This window comes from Sceloporus occidentalis, unplaced genomic scaffold (genome assembly GCF_023333645.1).
Source record: "Sceloporus occidentalis isolate IW3139 unplaced genomic scaffold, rSceOcc1.0.p SCAF_1, whole genome shotgun sequence".
NCBI classification, from domain to species: Eukaryota; Metazoa; Chordata; class Lepidosauria; order Squamata; family Phrynosomatidae; genus Sceloporus; species Sceloporus occidentalis.
In genome coordinates this window covers 287,905,007-287,922,556 of record NW_028316981.1, presented here as the reverse complement: position 1 = coordinate 287,922,556, position 17,550 = coordinate 287,905,007, and the positions used below count along the sequence as shown (strand labels likewise).

The 17,550-nt window shown below is 39.7% G+C and overlaps 1 protein-coding gene across 2 annotated transcripts in view; it reads left to right on the top strand.

Annotated features, from left to right (window-relative positions):
- MTREX (Mtr4 exosome RNA helicase) overlaps positions 1 to 17,550 on the top strand; it is a 56,645-nt gene that overhangs the window by 12,884 nt on the left and 26,211 nt on the right. For both annotated transcript variants that reach the window (XM_089495603.1, XM_089495610.1), the window contains exons 13-15: positions 132 to 242; positions 977 to 1,078; positions 3,497 to 3,622. In XM_089495603.1, coding sequence (XP_089351729.1) covers positions 132 to 242; positions 977 to 1,078; positions 3,497 to 3,622 — 339 coding nt within the window. The remainder of the gene's footprint in view (positions 1 to 131; positions 243 to 976; positions 1,079 to 3,496; positions 3,623 to 17,550) is intronic.

Below are 17,550 nucleotides of genomic sequence, written 5' to 3'. Positions count from 1 at the left end.
CTTTTGTATATTACTGCCAAGTAGCTTGGAGAAAAAGTGTATTTAATGCATGCAAGCATGCAGTGGCTACTTTATAAACCTGATTTTTATGTGATTAGGTTACATCCCTTCTTGTCCATTTATGGTCATAGGTTGAGCACGTACTTCCACTTCTAAAGCGAGGCATTGGAATTCACCATGGAGGTTTGCTTCCTATTCTTAAGGAAACGATAGAGATACTTTTCTCTGAAGGACTGATAAAGGTATGTACTATTAAGTATATGTGGAAATTGCCTTCATTGTGTTTCCCCTTACAAATTAGATTTCTTTCTTTCTTTTTTACAGAATGCATTCTACTTCTGCCTGTGACCTCTTTATCAAAGGTTTTCAGGAAATTTATTGCCAGCATACTGATTTTTAATGAGATAGTCTTAACAACAGGACATCTGTCCCTGAAATAAGCCAAAGTGTATCCCTAACAGATAATATTGTATAGCTTAATTGGCAATAAATTTTTCACAGGTGTTAGATTTTGATTGATTGTTCTCACTAACGTATGCCCATTTAAAATCCAAGCAGAAGTGAAATGCTATTTAATTTAAAGTTTCTCCTCAGCCTATAGGGTAGGAGATGTGTTGATGGTGCCCTCTTCTTGTTGGAGATGTTTATTCATGCAAATCAGTTTACTCGTGCACACATAAGGCTCTTTAACATCAGTCCACACAAACACATAAGTACGGACACATACCTCTATATGTCCATACTGCATGTGTGACTTAAAGAGCCTTTTCATTGTCTCAAACAGAAGAAAATTTCTAATAAAGGTATGTTGAGAATCAGATTAAACTGTAAAATGGATAGGTTCCTGAACTTCTTGTTGCAAATCTTTACTGTAAAAGTAGCATTTTAGATCATTTAAACATAAGTTATCCACCAGGCTATATTAAAGCCCCATTAACAGTCATCCTTTGTTCTTATCCATGCTGTGCTTACTTAGGCATTATTTGCAACAGAGACTTTTGCTATGGGAATAAACATGCCAGCAAGGACAGTGCTGTTCACAAGTGCCCGGAAATTTGATGGGAAAGACTTTCGATGGGTAAGCTAATTGTATTATGCTGTACGTGAATCATACTGGAAAGGCAGGAGAATTTGCCTTTTACTTGGGGACACACACAGTCAGTTACAAGTATGATTAGCAATCCAGCCACAGAAAGCTATCATTTAATGTACTGGGGATAAAGTACAGCAAATGGGTTGTATGTGGCCCACTTTTTAAATGCTCTCTAGATTTTTAAAAACCTCCCCTGATTCCCCTTAGTCCATTCACCTTGACTGTGCAGTTCTCAAGCAGTTGCCCAGCCTGAAAAGTGGCCTTGAGGTATGCAGGTGTTTACCCTGATTTAATATATTTAGCCTATTATGTATTTTCTACTGTTGCCAGTTCTAAAGGCAGCAGCATGTTGCTATTTTTTGCATATTGCAGGTTCTAAAGACATTGGTTGCATATGCACTGTAGGAATAATCCAGTTTGACACTTCAATTGTCATGGCTCCATCCTATGGAATTCTGGGAATTGTTTGCTGTGGCACCTGAGCACACTGACAGGTAAGGCTACATTTCTCACCACGCAACAATTCCCTGGATTCCATAGCACTGAATCTTAACACTTCAAGTGGTGTTGGACTTGATGATTTCTGCAGTGCGGATACAGCCATTGTCTTTAAGTCTTTATATTCTTTTCTTTTTCTGTCTTTTTTGGTACACCTTGGTCATATCGTTTCTTTTATGCACAGAGACCCCATTTTCTTTCTTCAATCAAATCTTTGTCCTTTTGCAAATCTAATGCTGCTGCTTGTAGTTTTTGCCCTCCTCTCCACCTTCTCTTTTTACTACCCTTTTTTGGAATATTTTCCTGCTGAGATATTAACAACTTACTTTCAAAAAGTGTTTTAAAATGTAACTTTTTATCCATCCCACACTGGTTCTTCTTCAGCCTCTTCCAATTTATAGTTTTCCTCCCTTTTTCCCCCCGGGTTAAATCCAGTATTGCACAAATGGCCACAGTGGAACTGCTGTTCCCTTCTTTTCTCCTCCAGCTTTCTACACTGTCCCCGAACCAACTTTGCACTGTTTTTGAGTCTATCTATAGGGGGAAGATGAAGGAAAGAGTGAAGATCCACTTTCACTGGATTCAATCCATCCACTAGCTAAAGTTCACCACTAGATTCTGCCTGTTTTGTTATTTTTTTCCTACAGGCTCAGTCCATCTTTACTTTTTTGTGTGTAACACTGGTAATGCGTAAGTAGATGAAGGGAATGCTGTGGATATAGTATATCTTGATTTCAGTAAGGCCTTTGACAAGGTTTCCCATGACATTCTTGCAAACAAGCTTGTAAAATGTGGGCTAGACAAAGGAACTGTTACATGGATCTGTAATTGGTTGACCAGCCGAACCCAAAGGGTGCTCAACAATGGCTCCTTTTCATCCTGGAGAGAAGTGACCAGTGGGGTCCCACAGGGCTCTGTCCTGGGCCCAGTGCTATTCAACATCTTTATCAATGACCTGGATGACAGAATTGGGAGCATACTTATCAAATTTGCAGATGACACCAAATTAGGAGGAATAGCTAATACCCCAGAGGACAGGATCAAGATTCAAAATGACCTGAATAGACTAGAAAGCTGGGCCAAAGCTAACAAAATGAAATTCAACACAGAGAAATGTAAGGTATTGCACTTAGGGCGGAAAAATAAAATGCACAGATATAGGATGGGTGACACCTGGCTGAATGAAACTACGTGTGAAAGGGATCTAGGAGTCCAAGTAGACCACAAGTTGAACATGAGTGAACAGTGTGATGCGGCAGCTAAAAAGGCCAATGCTATTTTAGGCTGCATCAATAGAAGTATAGTGTCTAGATCAAGAGAAGTAATAGTGCCACTGTATTCTGCTCTGGTCAGGCCCCACCTGGAATATTGTGTCCAGTTCTGGGCACCACAATTCAGAAAGGACATTGAGAAACTGGAGCGTGTCCAAAGGAGGGCGACAAAAATGGTGAAGGGTCTGGAAACCATGCCCTATGAGGAATGACTTAGGGAGCTGGGGATGTTTAGCCTGGAGAAAAGAAGGTTAAGAGGTGATATGATAGCCCTGTTTAAATATTTGAAAGGATGTCATATTGAAGAGGGAGCAAGCTTGTTCTCTGCTGCTCCAGAGAACAGGACCCGGAACAATGGATGCAAGCTACAGGAAAAGAGATTCCACCTGAACATTAGGAGGAACTTCCTGACAGTAAGGGCTGTTCGACAGTGGAATGCACTCCCTCGGAGGGTGATAGAGTCTCCTTCCTTGGAGGTCTTTAAACAGAGGCTGGATGGCCATCTGTCAGGGATGCTTTGAATTGGATTTCCTGCATGGCAGGGGGTTGGACTGGATGGCCCTAGTGGTCTCTTCCAACTCTATGATTCTATGATTCTATTATCATTATTCATCTGATTTTATTATACTTTCAGATCACCTCAGGTGAATATATTCAGATGTCTGGACGTGCTGGACGTCGTGGCATGGATGATAGAGGGATAGTAATTCTTATGGTGGATGAGAAGATGAGCCCAACTGTTGGAAAACAGCTTCTGAAGGTATCTTGATCTCTAGTTAGGTTCCTCTTCTTTTTTTATCTAAAATAAGAACAGAATATACTAACAAACGTTGGTCACTAATATTAACTTTCATTCAGCAGTTGCTGTTCCAGTGATACTAACTCTATCTTATTTTGAATTATAAGTGTTTCAGATTACACTGTTAATTTCTTACCCCTCGGTCTGCAAAAATACAGTTTATAGTAGCCATTCTCAACCTTTTGATCCTGGAGGAACCCCTGAAATAACTTTCAGATTGCAAGGAACCATACATAGAAATTATTATATCTATATGAAGTTGAAGGCTTTCATGGCCAGCATCCATAATTTTTTGTGGGTTTTTCAGGCTATGTGGCCATGTTCTAGAAGAGTTTCTTCCTGATGTTTCGCCAGCATCTCTGGCTGGCATCTTCATTCTCCGAAGATGCCAGTGACAGATGCTGGCAAAACGTCAGGAAGAAACTCTTCTAGAACATGGCCATGTAGCCCAGGAAACCCACAAAAAACTATTATAGCTGATTTAAAAAAAAAAAACTCAGTTGTGATCTCTTTCCATAAACCCTTTAACAACTAGTCATGGAACAATGGTTGAAAAACTGGTTTATAGCCTGTAATCTTTATGCTTGTCAGGACCTGGCTTTACACTATATTTTTCTTACTACAGAATTCTAGGTTTCATATAGATTTGCCAGCAGCTCTTGATTAGCATACCATGCTCTATAAACTGAAAAATGAAGTTGTGTGACCATGTTCTTTAGAATAGAGTAATGCACAATTAAAACTGGAGTTAAATCATTTTTTTAAAAAAAGCATCAGAACTCTTGAATAGCTTTCTCACCATATATAGCAATGAATTCAGACTGTATGAAGATGTAGTAGATTTTGTTGGTATTTGTGTACAGTTTTGGGTGTGTTATGTTTTGGTTTGAGAATGAATATATAGCATATATTGTGACTGAGATGCTGCAGCCTTAATTTCCACTTCAGAACATGCATATGACCAGACTTGAGAGAAAATTAAATGGCACTTTCAAATAGAGTCTTCCCTTCTCATTATGTTCCTCAAATATTTTTTGTTTTGTTTTGCTGTGATTGTATTGCACACCTCCAGTGCCAACAACTGCAGACTGGGAAGATGCACAACATGAAAAAACAAGGAACTAGCACATTTTGTAATACATGTAAGATAAAGGGACCAGAGCTCTACACTGGCTTGTCATTTTTAATGGCACACTTATATTAACAGCAGTATTTTATGCTGCCCAAAAGGGCAGAAAATTGACAGCTTGTATTCTCATTATCCTACTAATTGTCCTAGTAGTCTCTACCTAATGATTTCATGCTTGAGGTAATTAACACATTTGAATCACAAACTGGAACTTGTAGTCATTATGGCTGGAAACTGGCAAAAAATGGCATTTTCTTTCCCTTTGAATGCATGAGGTATGTTTGCTTCTATAATTAATAAAGAAGTGGACAGCGGTGCTTACTCAAAAGATAATTGAACAGAGACAAGTAAAATGAGGTAACTTTGCTCTTGTGTTTGCTGGTGTAGACAGCGCACTCCTAAGTGCCACTACTTTTTCTTATATCATAACAAACATTTTATCATACATCTGAGTTGCAGTTAATGTATTCCAGATCCACAAAACTGAGCAGTGTTATCTTTCTTTCATTTAGTTAGTACACTGTGGCTTGTTACAGACTGCCAAAATAAAGCTGCTTCGGGTTTCTTTGGAGGTATGCTGTTTAAATGATGCATGCACCCTAAGAATCCGGAAGCTGCACCAAAGCTGCACTCCAGTGCTTAGGAATGGAGTGTGGCTTTGGTGTGACCTCCGGACTCTTAGGACCCATGCATCATTTAAATAGCATATCTCCAAAGAGACCCGAAGCAGCTTTATTTTGGCAGTCTGTAACAGGCCTGTGTTTCATGAAAGGTCAACTGGAAAACGTAATTTGTAGTGCTAAATTGCTGTTATGGACACAAAGGTGTGAGTCCCAGGGATTTGGCAAAGCTAAAGAAAACTGTTGTGTTATCTCCATTACTTGCATTATAGGCTGGGATCCAAAAAGTGCTGTGCACGCATAGCCAACATGTCCATAAAACAAAGAAAAGAAAAATAACTTTTTATTAAGCCACAGTCCCCATGCCACTTCAAATGTTTCTTCTTGAACATTCCCCAGCCTTGAGGGGCAGCTTTTCAGGCGGATGATGTGAAGAGGGATCCTAAAAACACTGTTCGTAATGATTGCATCGTAATTATGATTTGTAAACCTTGTGGATTTTTGGAGGGGATTGTTTCTGTTTATTTTTTGAATAGTTCAGTTCAAAAAAACCACCAATTGAGATGAGAAAAAAACCTAGATCCAACAAGAGTTGTTCAATAAGGATACAGAAATGAACATTCAAGAAAATGCAAATCTCATGGAACGAAAAGGCTTTAAACAATTAAAATCACATGAGAATATAAAATGGGCACCAGAAAACATGGGCCTAAATCCTGCTGTTAGTCCTGACTAGACCCATTGATTTAGAAGGATTTATCTGTGAGTTGACTGTATTCAACAACTGAATGAATATACTCTAGTTGAGAGTGCTTTAAAAAGTGGTTTAAAAATAGTATTCCTGAAGTGTATACATGTGCTCCAAAGCATTTCTATCTTGAGGTCTTCTTCAGTGGCACTTTTATGGCTGTAGTGATATAATCCTGCAGCATCAGGTGGTCTCATTTCTCCTTCATGTGTTACTTTTCCCTGGGCCATGGTTCCACCCATATAGAATATATGAAAAGGCAGTGTACAGGAACTTTGGCCCATGGTAGAGTTGCTGAAGAAGACATCAAGGTAGAAATGCATTTGGTATTTCTTTTTTATATGGAGGTTGAACACGATTTTGTGATCCCTTTAGATCAAAACGTCTAGTGTACATCCCACACCACTTAATAACAGATGCTTCCCCTTAAACAGTTGGCTGCCCTCATGAAGAATATAATGGTCTGTGATGACAACATCTTTCTAGTATATGAATCACCATTCTGTGTCCATGTTTTACTGTTGTTTTTGTAGAACCTATGCTTTACATTATTTATCCCCAAAGCTATTTTCTTTTAAAAAGTCATTCACTGACCTCAGTGTTTATTGCAAGGCAGAAACACAAACTTTCAAATAAGCTGCTGGAGTGGAATCTGTCCATCTATGTAGAGGCTGTATATAAACATCAGCTGAACACACAGACTTAATTGCAGGCTTGTCTGGTTTTACATCAGTTGCATTCACGTACATTTCCAAGTGTCTGCATGTGTGGCAGGCTTTGAAAACTGTAATAAGGCTCAATTTGTCAAAGGAGGTAACCTACTAGCCAGAGTCTAGCATGAGGTCCACCAGGAAGTCCAGCAGCAGCTACCACCACCAGTGTTTCAGAGTTTTGGTTCTGCCTTAGGGCAGAGTAACTGAAATAACTTTTCTTTAAAATATTAAAAAATTACTACACACAGGCTTAATTCTACATGATGCTTAGGTCTATCAGGCAAGATGTTATCAACAACCTTTCCTGGAAAGCAGTGAAGCATATTTTAAGTTGCTCTCTCTGTAATAGAATTATGTGCATTTTGACAGTGATGTCTTCCAAGTTATCTATTTTGTCTTTTAAAATTATTTGTGGTCAATGTTGTCTCCACAGAGCTATACCAGTTGTTTATTCTACTCACACAGAAAGAATAATAGCTGTTGCAGGATACAGTAGTGATAGAAGAAATAATCATATAGTCTCCCCTAGTCTTAGGAACATGGAAATCTGCCTTTTACTGTCAGACTATTGATCCATCTAGTTTGACAGAGTTTCTGGCAGGTTTTTCCCCCAAACTCTATCTGGGGAAACTGGGATTTGAACCTGGAATGTTATGTGCAAAACCTGTGCTCTGCCACACAGATATGATCCATCCAAGGATTGCAGAGATTAGTGTTTGGTTCTAGACCTTGGTTCCAGGCCTCTCCAAGGGTCATTTTGGAGGTGAACACTGACAAATATTACTGCTAGAGCATAAGTTTTATTGGTGGTAAATGATGCACCAGATAGTATGCCTTAGAGAAGTACTCCAGCCCTTTGGTTGATAAGGACCAGCATCCTCTCACAGCCCGTAGAATTAGGTCCCAAACAAATTCTACTCAGATTTACTTCTTGGCAGGCAATCAAATCAAATTCCCATCACTGAACATATGAGAAACTCTTGGTCTGAGGTGCACTCCCAATGGAAAATGGGCTCCCAAAACTTATATAATGCAGAAGCCAATAAAATTAAAGCAGACAAATGTGGCCCATTCACCCCCACCCCAATAGCTATGCAAACTGTTCAGTCAGGTTAGCAACAGAGGAAAACTTGCTCTCCCAGTTGATTCCCAGCCTTCATTGCTTTTCCCAGTTTCAAACTGCAAAGGGAATACGAAATGTATCCAACAAGGTATTTAATAATAATAATAAAATAAAATTTTTATTTATGTACTGCTTTTCCATGGTGATCAAAGCGGTTCACAGGTCCATCAAATACACAATATATCTATACAATTAATCATAATATCAATACAAATAAAACCGCGAATACATGTGTAATTAACAGATATTCTAAAATCACATCTAAAAACATAGAAACATAAAAAACATCTGTCAGTCATAATGAGCGTCTTTCAGCAAAACATAAATTCTATGTGGAGTTAGGAGGATATGCTGACCGGAAAAGCTAAGTCTTTAAGGCTTTCTTAAAGGCATCTAAAGAAGGACTATGCCATATCTCTTCTGGAAGCTTGTTCCAGGGCATGGGAGCTACAGACGAAAAAGCTTTTTGGCAAGTTGATGCCAATCTTGTCTTAAGATGTTCAAGTAAGCATTTCCCTGTAGTTCTGAGAATGCAGGGCGGATTATATAGGGAGAGGCGCTCCCTCAAGTAACATGGGCCCAAGCATGTAGGGCTTTATAGGTAATAACCAACACTTTGTATTGAGCCCGGAAGCTAATAGGCAGCCAGTGGAGAGATCTTAATACCGGTGTTATATGATCTGATCTAGAAGTTCCGGCGACCAATCTGGCTGCAGCGTTTTGAACTAGCTGAAGCTTCCGAACCTAGTACAAAGGTAGCCCCATGTAGAGCGCATTACAGAAATCTAATCGAGAGGTTACTAGTGCGTGTACTACAGTTTCAAGGTCCTTTTGGTCGAGGCAGGGTCGCAGTTGGCATATCAGCCAAAGCTGGTACCAAGCACTCTTGGCCATCGCATCTACTTGAGATGATAACTGTAGGGATGAGTCCAAGAGTACTCCCAAACTGCGAACTTTGTCCTTTAGGGGAAGCGTGACCCCATCCAGGACAGGATGACAAATTTCCCTGTCAGGACTTGGGGTACCTATCACGAGTACCTCTGTTTTCTCTGGATTCAACCTGAGTTTGTTTTCCCTCATCCAGCCCATTACTGACCCCAGGCAGGCATCCAGAGGAGAGATGCCTTCCTTAGTCACTGTATCAGTCGAAGACATGGAGAGATAGATTTGGGTGTCATCAGCGTACTGATAACACCGAGCTCCATGCTTCTGGATGATCTCTCCCAGTGGTTTCATGTAAATGTTAAACAGCATGGGGGACAGGATGGCGCCTTGCAGGACGCCCAATGACAGCTCTCTTTTACGAGAGCAACTGTCCCCCATACAAGCTAACTCTTTCATGCCACTGGACAGCTGTTGTTTGGCCATGATACAAACAAGGACTCCAAAAACATCTGCTAGGTGACAAGCCCAGCTCAGTACATTCTTAGATGTGAGCTTCCCTGGCATTGCTGTCCATGTTACTGGCCAGCCCATTATTCTGTTTGTGCCAGAGGCTCTACTCTGCTCTTTCGTATCTCTGTTAAAGCGTCTGGTTTTTATACAGTGCACCCATGTTTTACGCTAGCGCACCATACGCAGCTTTCAGCATACACCGAAAGCCGCGCTGGAAGAGCCCCTTGCACGCCCTGGAAGAACTAATGGGGCGTTTGCTCGTGTCATGTGGGCGCTGCAGGCGCGAGCCCCATTATTTTCAATGGGGCTCCAGCATACGCTGATTTCCCCTTACATGGAGGGATCCGGAACGGATCCCCGCATACAGGGAGTGCCCACTGTACTATCATAAAATAAAGCAAGATGAATGTATACAAGTTAGAATAAAGAGACAGAGGGTTGTTTTAGTGTTGTGCATCTCTTTGTAGGAGAACATTGTGCATTTATGTGGAATGTATACTGTAATTCCTTCATAGAACACGTAGTACAGGCTGAATTCTGAGATTCTTTCAAAAACTGCTTGATTTTTTGACCTAAAGAAAGATTTCCTTATATTTTTGAATATCCAGAATAGGCTTATGTATTAACTGTTCCTAGTGGTTTGAGTGTTGGACTACGACTCTGGAAACCAGGGTTTGATTTCCCACTTGGTCATGAAACGCACTGGCTGACCATGGGCAAGTCACATTCTCTCAGCCTCAGGGGAAAGCAGTGGCAAATCTCTGAATCAATCTTGCCAAGAAAACCCCATGATAGGTTTGCCTTAGGGTCACCATAAGTTGAAAGTGATTTGAAAACATTCAACTGTTCACTAATGAAATATGTACTTTTCTTCTGTACATTTAAAGCACAGCAGTGGGCTACAGTAATATTTAGTAAAGAAAAAGATGTTAGGTCACCCCTTGTGTAGTATGTAGTCTAGATTGGTGTGCTTGGTCTCTGCATCTGCTTTTCCACCTCTGGAAAATGTTGAGTTATTACTATTTTCCTTTTTTCTTTGCCCATCCTGCAAGTGCCAAAACCATGTTTCTTGAGAATTGTTTCTTGCCTGCCAAATTGGTCATAGTGAAGTATTTTATGGTTGTGTTTACCTTTACTTGATTCAACTTGAGAGCCTTTCAGTTAAACAAAAATCTCATAGGGAGGATGTCAATGTAGAAGTGTTGATTAAATGTTTATTATTTTATCTCTTAAGGACATAACATGAGTGTATGAGGAAACAGGAAAAGTCATAGGAAGTTGTTATCACTTCTAGACCTGACACAAGATGCACATGATAAATAAAGTATATCCTCCAAACCCTATGTTTGACTCCTGCTTTTTTGGTCACCAACTGTAACTGGTCATTAGATCCTATTAGTCTTTGTACATTTCGGTAAGATTCTTTGATGTCCTAAAAGCCTAAAAACTTGGTGGGCCATTGGATGGACAACTACAGTCTGGATGTCATAATAAATCATGGTTTGTGTTGATGAGGAAAAGCGTTGGGGTCAAACACTCTTTCTCCCTTGTTCCCTCTGCTTCTCCACTATAGCCATCAGGTCATGAACAGCTGTTCTTTCTGATTTTGGTTAACCTCAGTTTACTATTTTGACTGGAACTAAAATACTTTAACCTATTTTGAAACAAGAGATCATAACTAACAGTTTTGAAACTGATTTGTTTCAAACAAAGTATAGTTGTTTTAACCATAAAACATAAAAATACAGTTATTTATCAGGTCAAAGTAAAGAACATGCTGCAGTCATTTTTTAAAATATCAGAGCTAACCTAGAAACATTAGGAGCTAGGAAAATACTATTTTCATTCCACTGATTTTGGGCCTTTTTAAAGTGAAAAAATCTCTTTGCATTGATGAGTATGGCACAAAGAATCATGAGCAAACATAGGTCTATTCTACACTGCAGAAATAAAACAATTTGATGCTATTGAGTTCTGGGATTTGTAGTTTTATGAGATATTTGGCCTTTGCTGTCAGAGAGCTCTGATACCACAGCAAACTACAAATCCCAAGATTCCATAGCATTGGGCCATGGGACTTAAAGCAGTGTCAAGTTACATTATTTCTGCAGTAAAGATTAGACCTTAGTAGACGTGGGATAAGAGAAGTCTTCTTATGGATTGAAAACTGGTTAAAAAGTGGAAGTAAATAATAGGAATAAACAGTCATTTCTTGCAGTTGAAGGATGTGAGGAATGGAGTCATGCATCCTTATCGAAGTTGTGTTTTTTTCCCCTTCATAAATGATCTGGTATTATGAGTGAATAGTGAAGTGACCAAGTTTACTAATTATGCCAGATTGTTTAGTTTGGTGGTAACACAAATAGATTGCAAAGGGATCCCTCTGAAGCAGGAGAATGGATCATAAAATAACAAAAAAGATTAGGTGTAAGTAAGTTTAAAGTGTATAGTGGGCCAAAAAATACTATTTTCATATGTACACTTATGCATTCAGAGCAGGCAGCAACTGACCAAGAAATGAATGGTGGTAGTTAGCTCATTGAAAATATCAATCCACTATGTGACTGCTGTTTAAGAAAAACAAATCAATTCCATTTGGAGCAAAGTGAGAAAATGAATAGGAGATAAACCTTCCATACAATACTATACTGTATTAAAGACCATGGTGCAACCACATCTAGAATATTATGTATAGTTCTTGTTGGTGACTTAATGGATATTGCAAAGGTATATTTGGTAGAGTTTTGCTTAGAATAAAAGAGAGTAAGAGGGAAATGAAATTATCCATGGTATGGAGAAGGTACGTAATGGATAATATGCTTAATACTGAAGCCATGATCATCCATGGAATCTAAATGGTGGGTGATACAGGAGAGAGAAAAAGAGGCATTTCTTTGCACAACACATATTTAAACTGTGGAACCAACTACCACAGTATGTAGTTATAGATGCCAGTTTAGATGGCTTTAAAAGTAAATTTATGGATTGAGGGGCCGTTGTCTCCAGTTGTTTACTGGGGAGTGTAAGATGGTGGATACAGGGTTCTCATAGGTAGCTGGAAAATGCATGAATGGCATATTGATTAGATAGGTCTTTGGTCTAATACAATATGGCTGCTCCTGTTGTCATCGTTGTCATTATCAGCTTTGTTTGTATCCCTCTTCTCTTCCGAACCGAGACTGAAGGTGGCTTAGAAAGTAAAATGAATACAGTATAGCTAAAACATGCAAAAGATCAACATTAAAATAAATTCAGACTATTAAAATTATTAGAACAATTTAAAATATACAATTAAAACATGTACTTGTTGTCTAGTATAGCAAAATGAAGTTAGGGGACTGGAATCATAGAGTGAAGGAACTAAGGATTCAAAAGCAATTTCATTCATCTCTTTAGCTAAGTATTGCAGTTGTCTGTTGAGCTAGAAGGTATCTCTGATGAACAAAAATATTTGTGGTGGTAAAGCTAAGGGATGTTCAGGCAATGGCCCAGTTAGGGTAGTAATTCATGTAATTTTAATGTGAAATGCTGCAAAGAAGATGCATTCAAAATTGGCTTCACAAAGCCAACCCAGCTACAGCAGAATGTATTCAGTGCTATCAAGGGTTTTCATTTTAAGCACAGGGGAAGAAAAGCTACAAGAAGCTATGCTGAAAACATAAAATCCAAGAAATTAGAGAAACAACAGCAAAGAAAGCCACATATCTCATCTTTTTTATACGGCTCTAAACAGATTTATGCTTAGAAAATCAGATTAGAATACCTGATGTAGGGCAGGTTTACCACAGTGTTTCCCACCATTTAAGTTACATAAGCCAAGATAGGGAAAGCCAAGTTCTTCCAAAAATATTGCCTTCTGAAATTGCCAAAAAAATTCCTGTGGTCAGACAAAAGCCACTAGCAAAACAGAAAATGCTCAGTTACCAAAATTATTAGAACTTTTGCTTCATCCCTTGGACAATACACATTTTTCTCCCCAGTTGGTATATGATGAGAGAACACAAATATTCTTTCTATAACTGTATGTTAGTTTTCTGTGACAGAGGGAATTACATGTAGTTTGCTTAATTTTTTCAGTGACGAGACAGTTATAACGCAGATTTTCAGTGCAGAAGCTGTCTTGTGGTCTTGGCTTATGTAGATGACATGCCTCTGTCAATTTTGGAAAAATACCGATCAGGGTGTCAGAAATTAAAACACTTCAATGACTTTTTATTAACAATCGGCCCTCAGTTTTCACGGGGAATCTGCCGCATTGAGGATAATGGAGGTCACCCCTCCATGAATAATCAAGAACATGGATCTCAAGTCTGTGAGAAAGGAGGGGCGACTGTATTTGCTTCATTTATATGCTGCCTTTCTCCCAGAGTGGAACCCAAGGTAGCTTCAAAAAGGATCTGTTTTTTAAACAACCTTTTTTATTTTTTTAGAGGATTAAAACAAGAACAAGTTTTTATTGTTGTTTTGCAAAGCAACAACACTAGGCTAGAGCATGTGTCACTCAAATTAACCCAGCAAAGAAACGGCTGCCATTTTATATGATGTATAATGTTTGCCCTTCCCAAAAGTTGTGACAAGATGGAGGTATGCAACAGCCAGCCTTGGTGTGAGGTCTGGGGTGGGTGGGAATGAACCAATGTTATTCAAGGGGAAAGGACCAACTTGAATGTCAAGACGCTTCAGTGGGGCAGTGATGTTTATCTCAGAGTTTTTGATTGACTAACTGATTTGACTGCCTGGTTGATTGGTTTAAAGAGAGATTTTTGTTTGGAGGATTGGGAGTGGAAGGGGATATAGTGCTTCAGGGTTTTAGGATGGATGGATGGATGGATGGATGGATGGAAAGAGAGTCCCCGAGAAAAGTAGGATATAACTATCATATAACCCATAATTGTGTGAAACAGGATGAGGACTTTGTGTTTTGATGTAGAAGTGTAGTGAATTTAGTTTCTCAGCCAAGAAGGCAGAGTCTCTTGTCCTGTTTGAACTTTGTAGACATTTGTTTATTTATTTTATTTTTATGCCTCCTTTCTCCCCAAAGGAGAAAACACAAGGTAAAAACACTTTTAACTTTACAATTAAAAAATAATAATTTTATACTGTTTTAACTGAATTATTTTAACATTGGAAATAGAACACAAAGATGTGCTTCAGGGCATATAAACAGGGTGATTGTTGCCCCTTTCTGCTTTTGAAGGTGTACTGCAGTACTGGTTTGTGTTGAGGATATACTCTTTTTCCCAAGGGTCTAAAATAATGTGTGAAGATTGTGCAGGCAGCTCTTAGTGAGGAGGAACATATATCTCTCCCTCTTTGTCCTGTTTACATTTTGCTCAGTCTGATGGTAATATTTAAGAAGGTGAAACATTACAATGGTGGGTTACAGACCGCCCATTTTGGGCGGGCTGTACCCGCCCCTTTCCCCGGAGTATCGGGGCCTCAGCGGCCAGAACGGCAGCCGCTGAGGCCCCGATCCGCCGCTTTCTGGGCTGCGGGGAAGCGGCAAAAGGCCGCTTCCCCGCAGCCTGGAAAGGGGTGTCCCTGGAGCTTCAAGCCCCAAGGACACCCCGCGGTGGCGGGGAGGAGGAGAAAGGGGCCGCTTGGCCCCTTTCTCCTTTGATCCGCTGAGCGCAGCCATTTGAAGGCTGCGCCCAGCAGACCAAACCAGGAAGGAGCTCCGAAACGGAGCTCCTTCCTGCTCCGCGGAAAGGGCGCATTATGCGCCCTGGCGTGGAGCGAGGACATCACGTCTGCGCTGCCCCGTATGTGGAACGGCCGTCGCCATTTTGTGTGTGCAGAGCGCACACTAGGGTTAGGGGGTGTGGAAGCACCGCCCCTTTCTAACCCTAGTGCGCGCTCCGCACGCACAAAATGGCCCGTTTGTAATGGGCCAATGTCATCTCCACAGAGCTCCATTCAACAGTGAAGAGAGCAAGGGTCAGATTCTGTGAGAGATTAGCCCAACCGGTCCAGCTGACAACAGAAAATCCAAAGAGCAAGCTTGTAAGCCATTGACATGGTGCTCTGAGTGCTTGAACAAATGGCATGATGTTGAAACATTCCTTTTTAAAAAGACAAATGTCAGTACTCTCACTTCGCAATAACATGAACCACGCAGATTTCAAGATGGTTGCCACAGTATTCCGCAGTGAGATTGACACTGACAGTACTGTATGACTACCATGTTTTACAGCAAATAAGGGAAGAAATTATGGCCAAGGAGCAGAGACAGTACTCAGTAGTGATTAGTTGGGCTGATCTCTCACAGAACCTGGCATTTTCAGACAAATGCCAGAGTTTATTGGTAGTCAAAAGAAGAAACTGGTCTCTCTCATACTTGAATGCCTACTTGTGAGAGAGTTTTCCATTATATGTGAAATGTTGGTGATAGCAATGTCAGGTGAAATGGAACAGTAACATGATCTGTGCAGAGTTTCTAGTTTTCTTTAGGAAGAATTTGCTAAAATACAGCAAGGTGTCAGCTCACTCTGGTGGCACAGGGTTATATGCTGGTACTGAAGCCATAACGTTTTGAGTTCAATCCCAGAGAGCTCCAAGGTTGACTCAGCCTTCCATCCTTTCGTAGGTCGGTAAAATGAATACCCAGCATGTTGGGGGCAATTGGCTTACAGGCTTTAAACCACTTAGAGAATGCTGAATTCACTGTTAAGCGGTATAGAAATGTAAATGCTATTGCTATTACTAAATATAAATATAAAAAGTAGGAAACAGGACAAGCCAATTGAGCTTGAATGTAAAAATACCGCATTTAAAGTATTTTAGTATTAAACTTGTGCTGGCCACCTACTGTAGTTGTGTGAAAAAGGACAAGACAGGCTTAAGAGAGTAACAGAAATGGCTTCTGCCAATAGTTGCTTTCAGAGACTCTCTTTGAGGTTTACGTGTGTGTGTGTGTGTGTGTGTGTGTTTTAAATAGACTCTTTGTTATAAAAGTTGTCATATTTGTTTATAGAATTACAACAAAATGACATAAAGAAAGAAAACAGTGCACAGAGAAGACAACTGTAAAAAAGAATATAAATAAGATAAGATTAAAAAAGTGAAACAGACTGTGCCCTCTGGCCTGCAAAGCTCCGATTTTCTAAGTGTGGGTTTAAACAGTGAAGGCAAATTAAGTGGGTGAAACTGATTCCATGAATTTTACCAGGTAAAGCAAGATGTAGAAATTCAATCTCAGTTTGAAAAAAGGATTCAGGAATTTCCTCTGCCAGTGTTGGCAGCCCTAGTGAGAAATGATCTAGTGGGTGGAAGCAATGTTTCTGCCTCTTCAGCATTTTGTCAGTTAACAAGATGTCCTTTTTTCTTTTCTTTTTTTAATAACTTGCTGACAAGGCTTCTTCACCTGGTAAAAATGTTAAAATCACACAGGAGAAGAAAAGTGAGAATGTTAGAGTCACAGCCATACATTTTGTCTCTGATGCTACTTTCTTTGTCAGTGATGATGGTCTAAACCAGGGGTTCCTAAGTTTATTCAGTGCATAGCATTGGCCAATTTTATGCTCTGAATTAAACGCTTATTTTTTTTAAGTTCAATTTGTTTATCCACAGTATTGTATGTGGTTTAATTTGTGGTTCAAAAATTAGAAATTAGACTTCTTCATTTTCAAATGTGATATTATTTTTGTAGGGGGTGCATACATTAATCAAACCTTTCCTAGGGGTGTGAGGCATAGAAATGTTTGGGAACCATAGGTGTAGACAGAGGGATATCAATGTAGACAGAGGCCATTCTTCTTCTCTACTGCATAGCCAACATTGCTAGCTTTGAATATGTTTTCTGACAAGGGACATATACTGTATCTACTTGACTATAAGGAGACCTCATGTATAAGTCGAGGGCAGCTTTTGGAGTCAAGATTATGGATTTTGATATCACCTGTAGCTAGGTTGAGGGTAAAATCTAGGGATCAGTAACAAAGAATGTAAAGGATGGAACAAACAGAAATGATGCCAAAGAACTTACAAAATTCTGGCAGGCATAACTGTATTCACCCCAAAGACTGGATGGATGAGAGAGTAGAGGGGAGTCGCTGCTTCTTTTTAGGTGCTCCCAGGACAGACTGAGCTCTCACCTTTTGCCACTGTATTCAGAGAAGGGGAAGGTTCCTTTTTATTTTAAGAATTAAAGGACAGTGCTTAC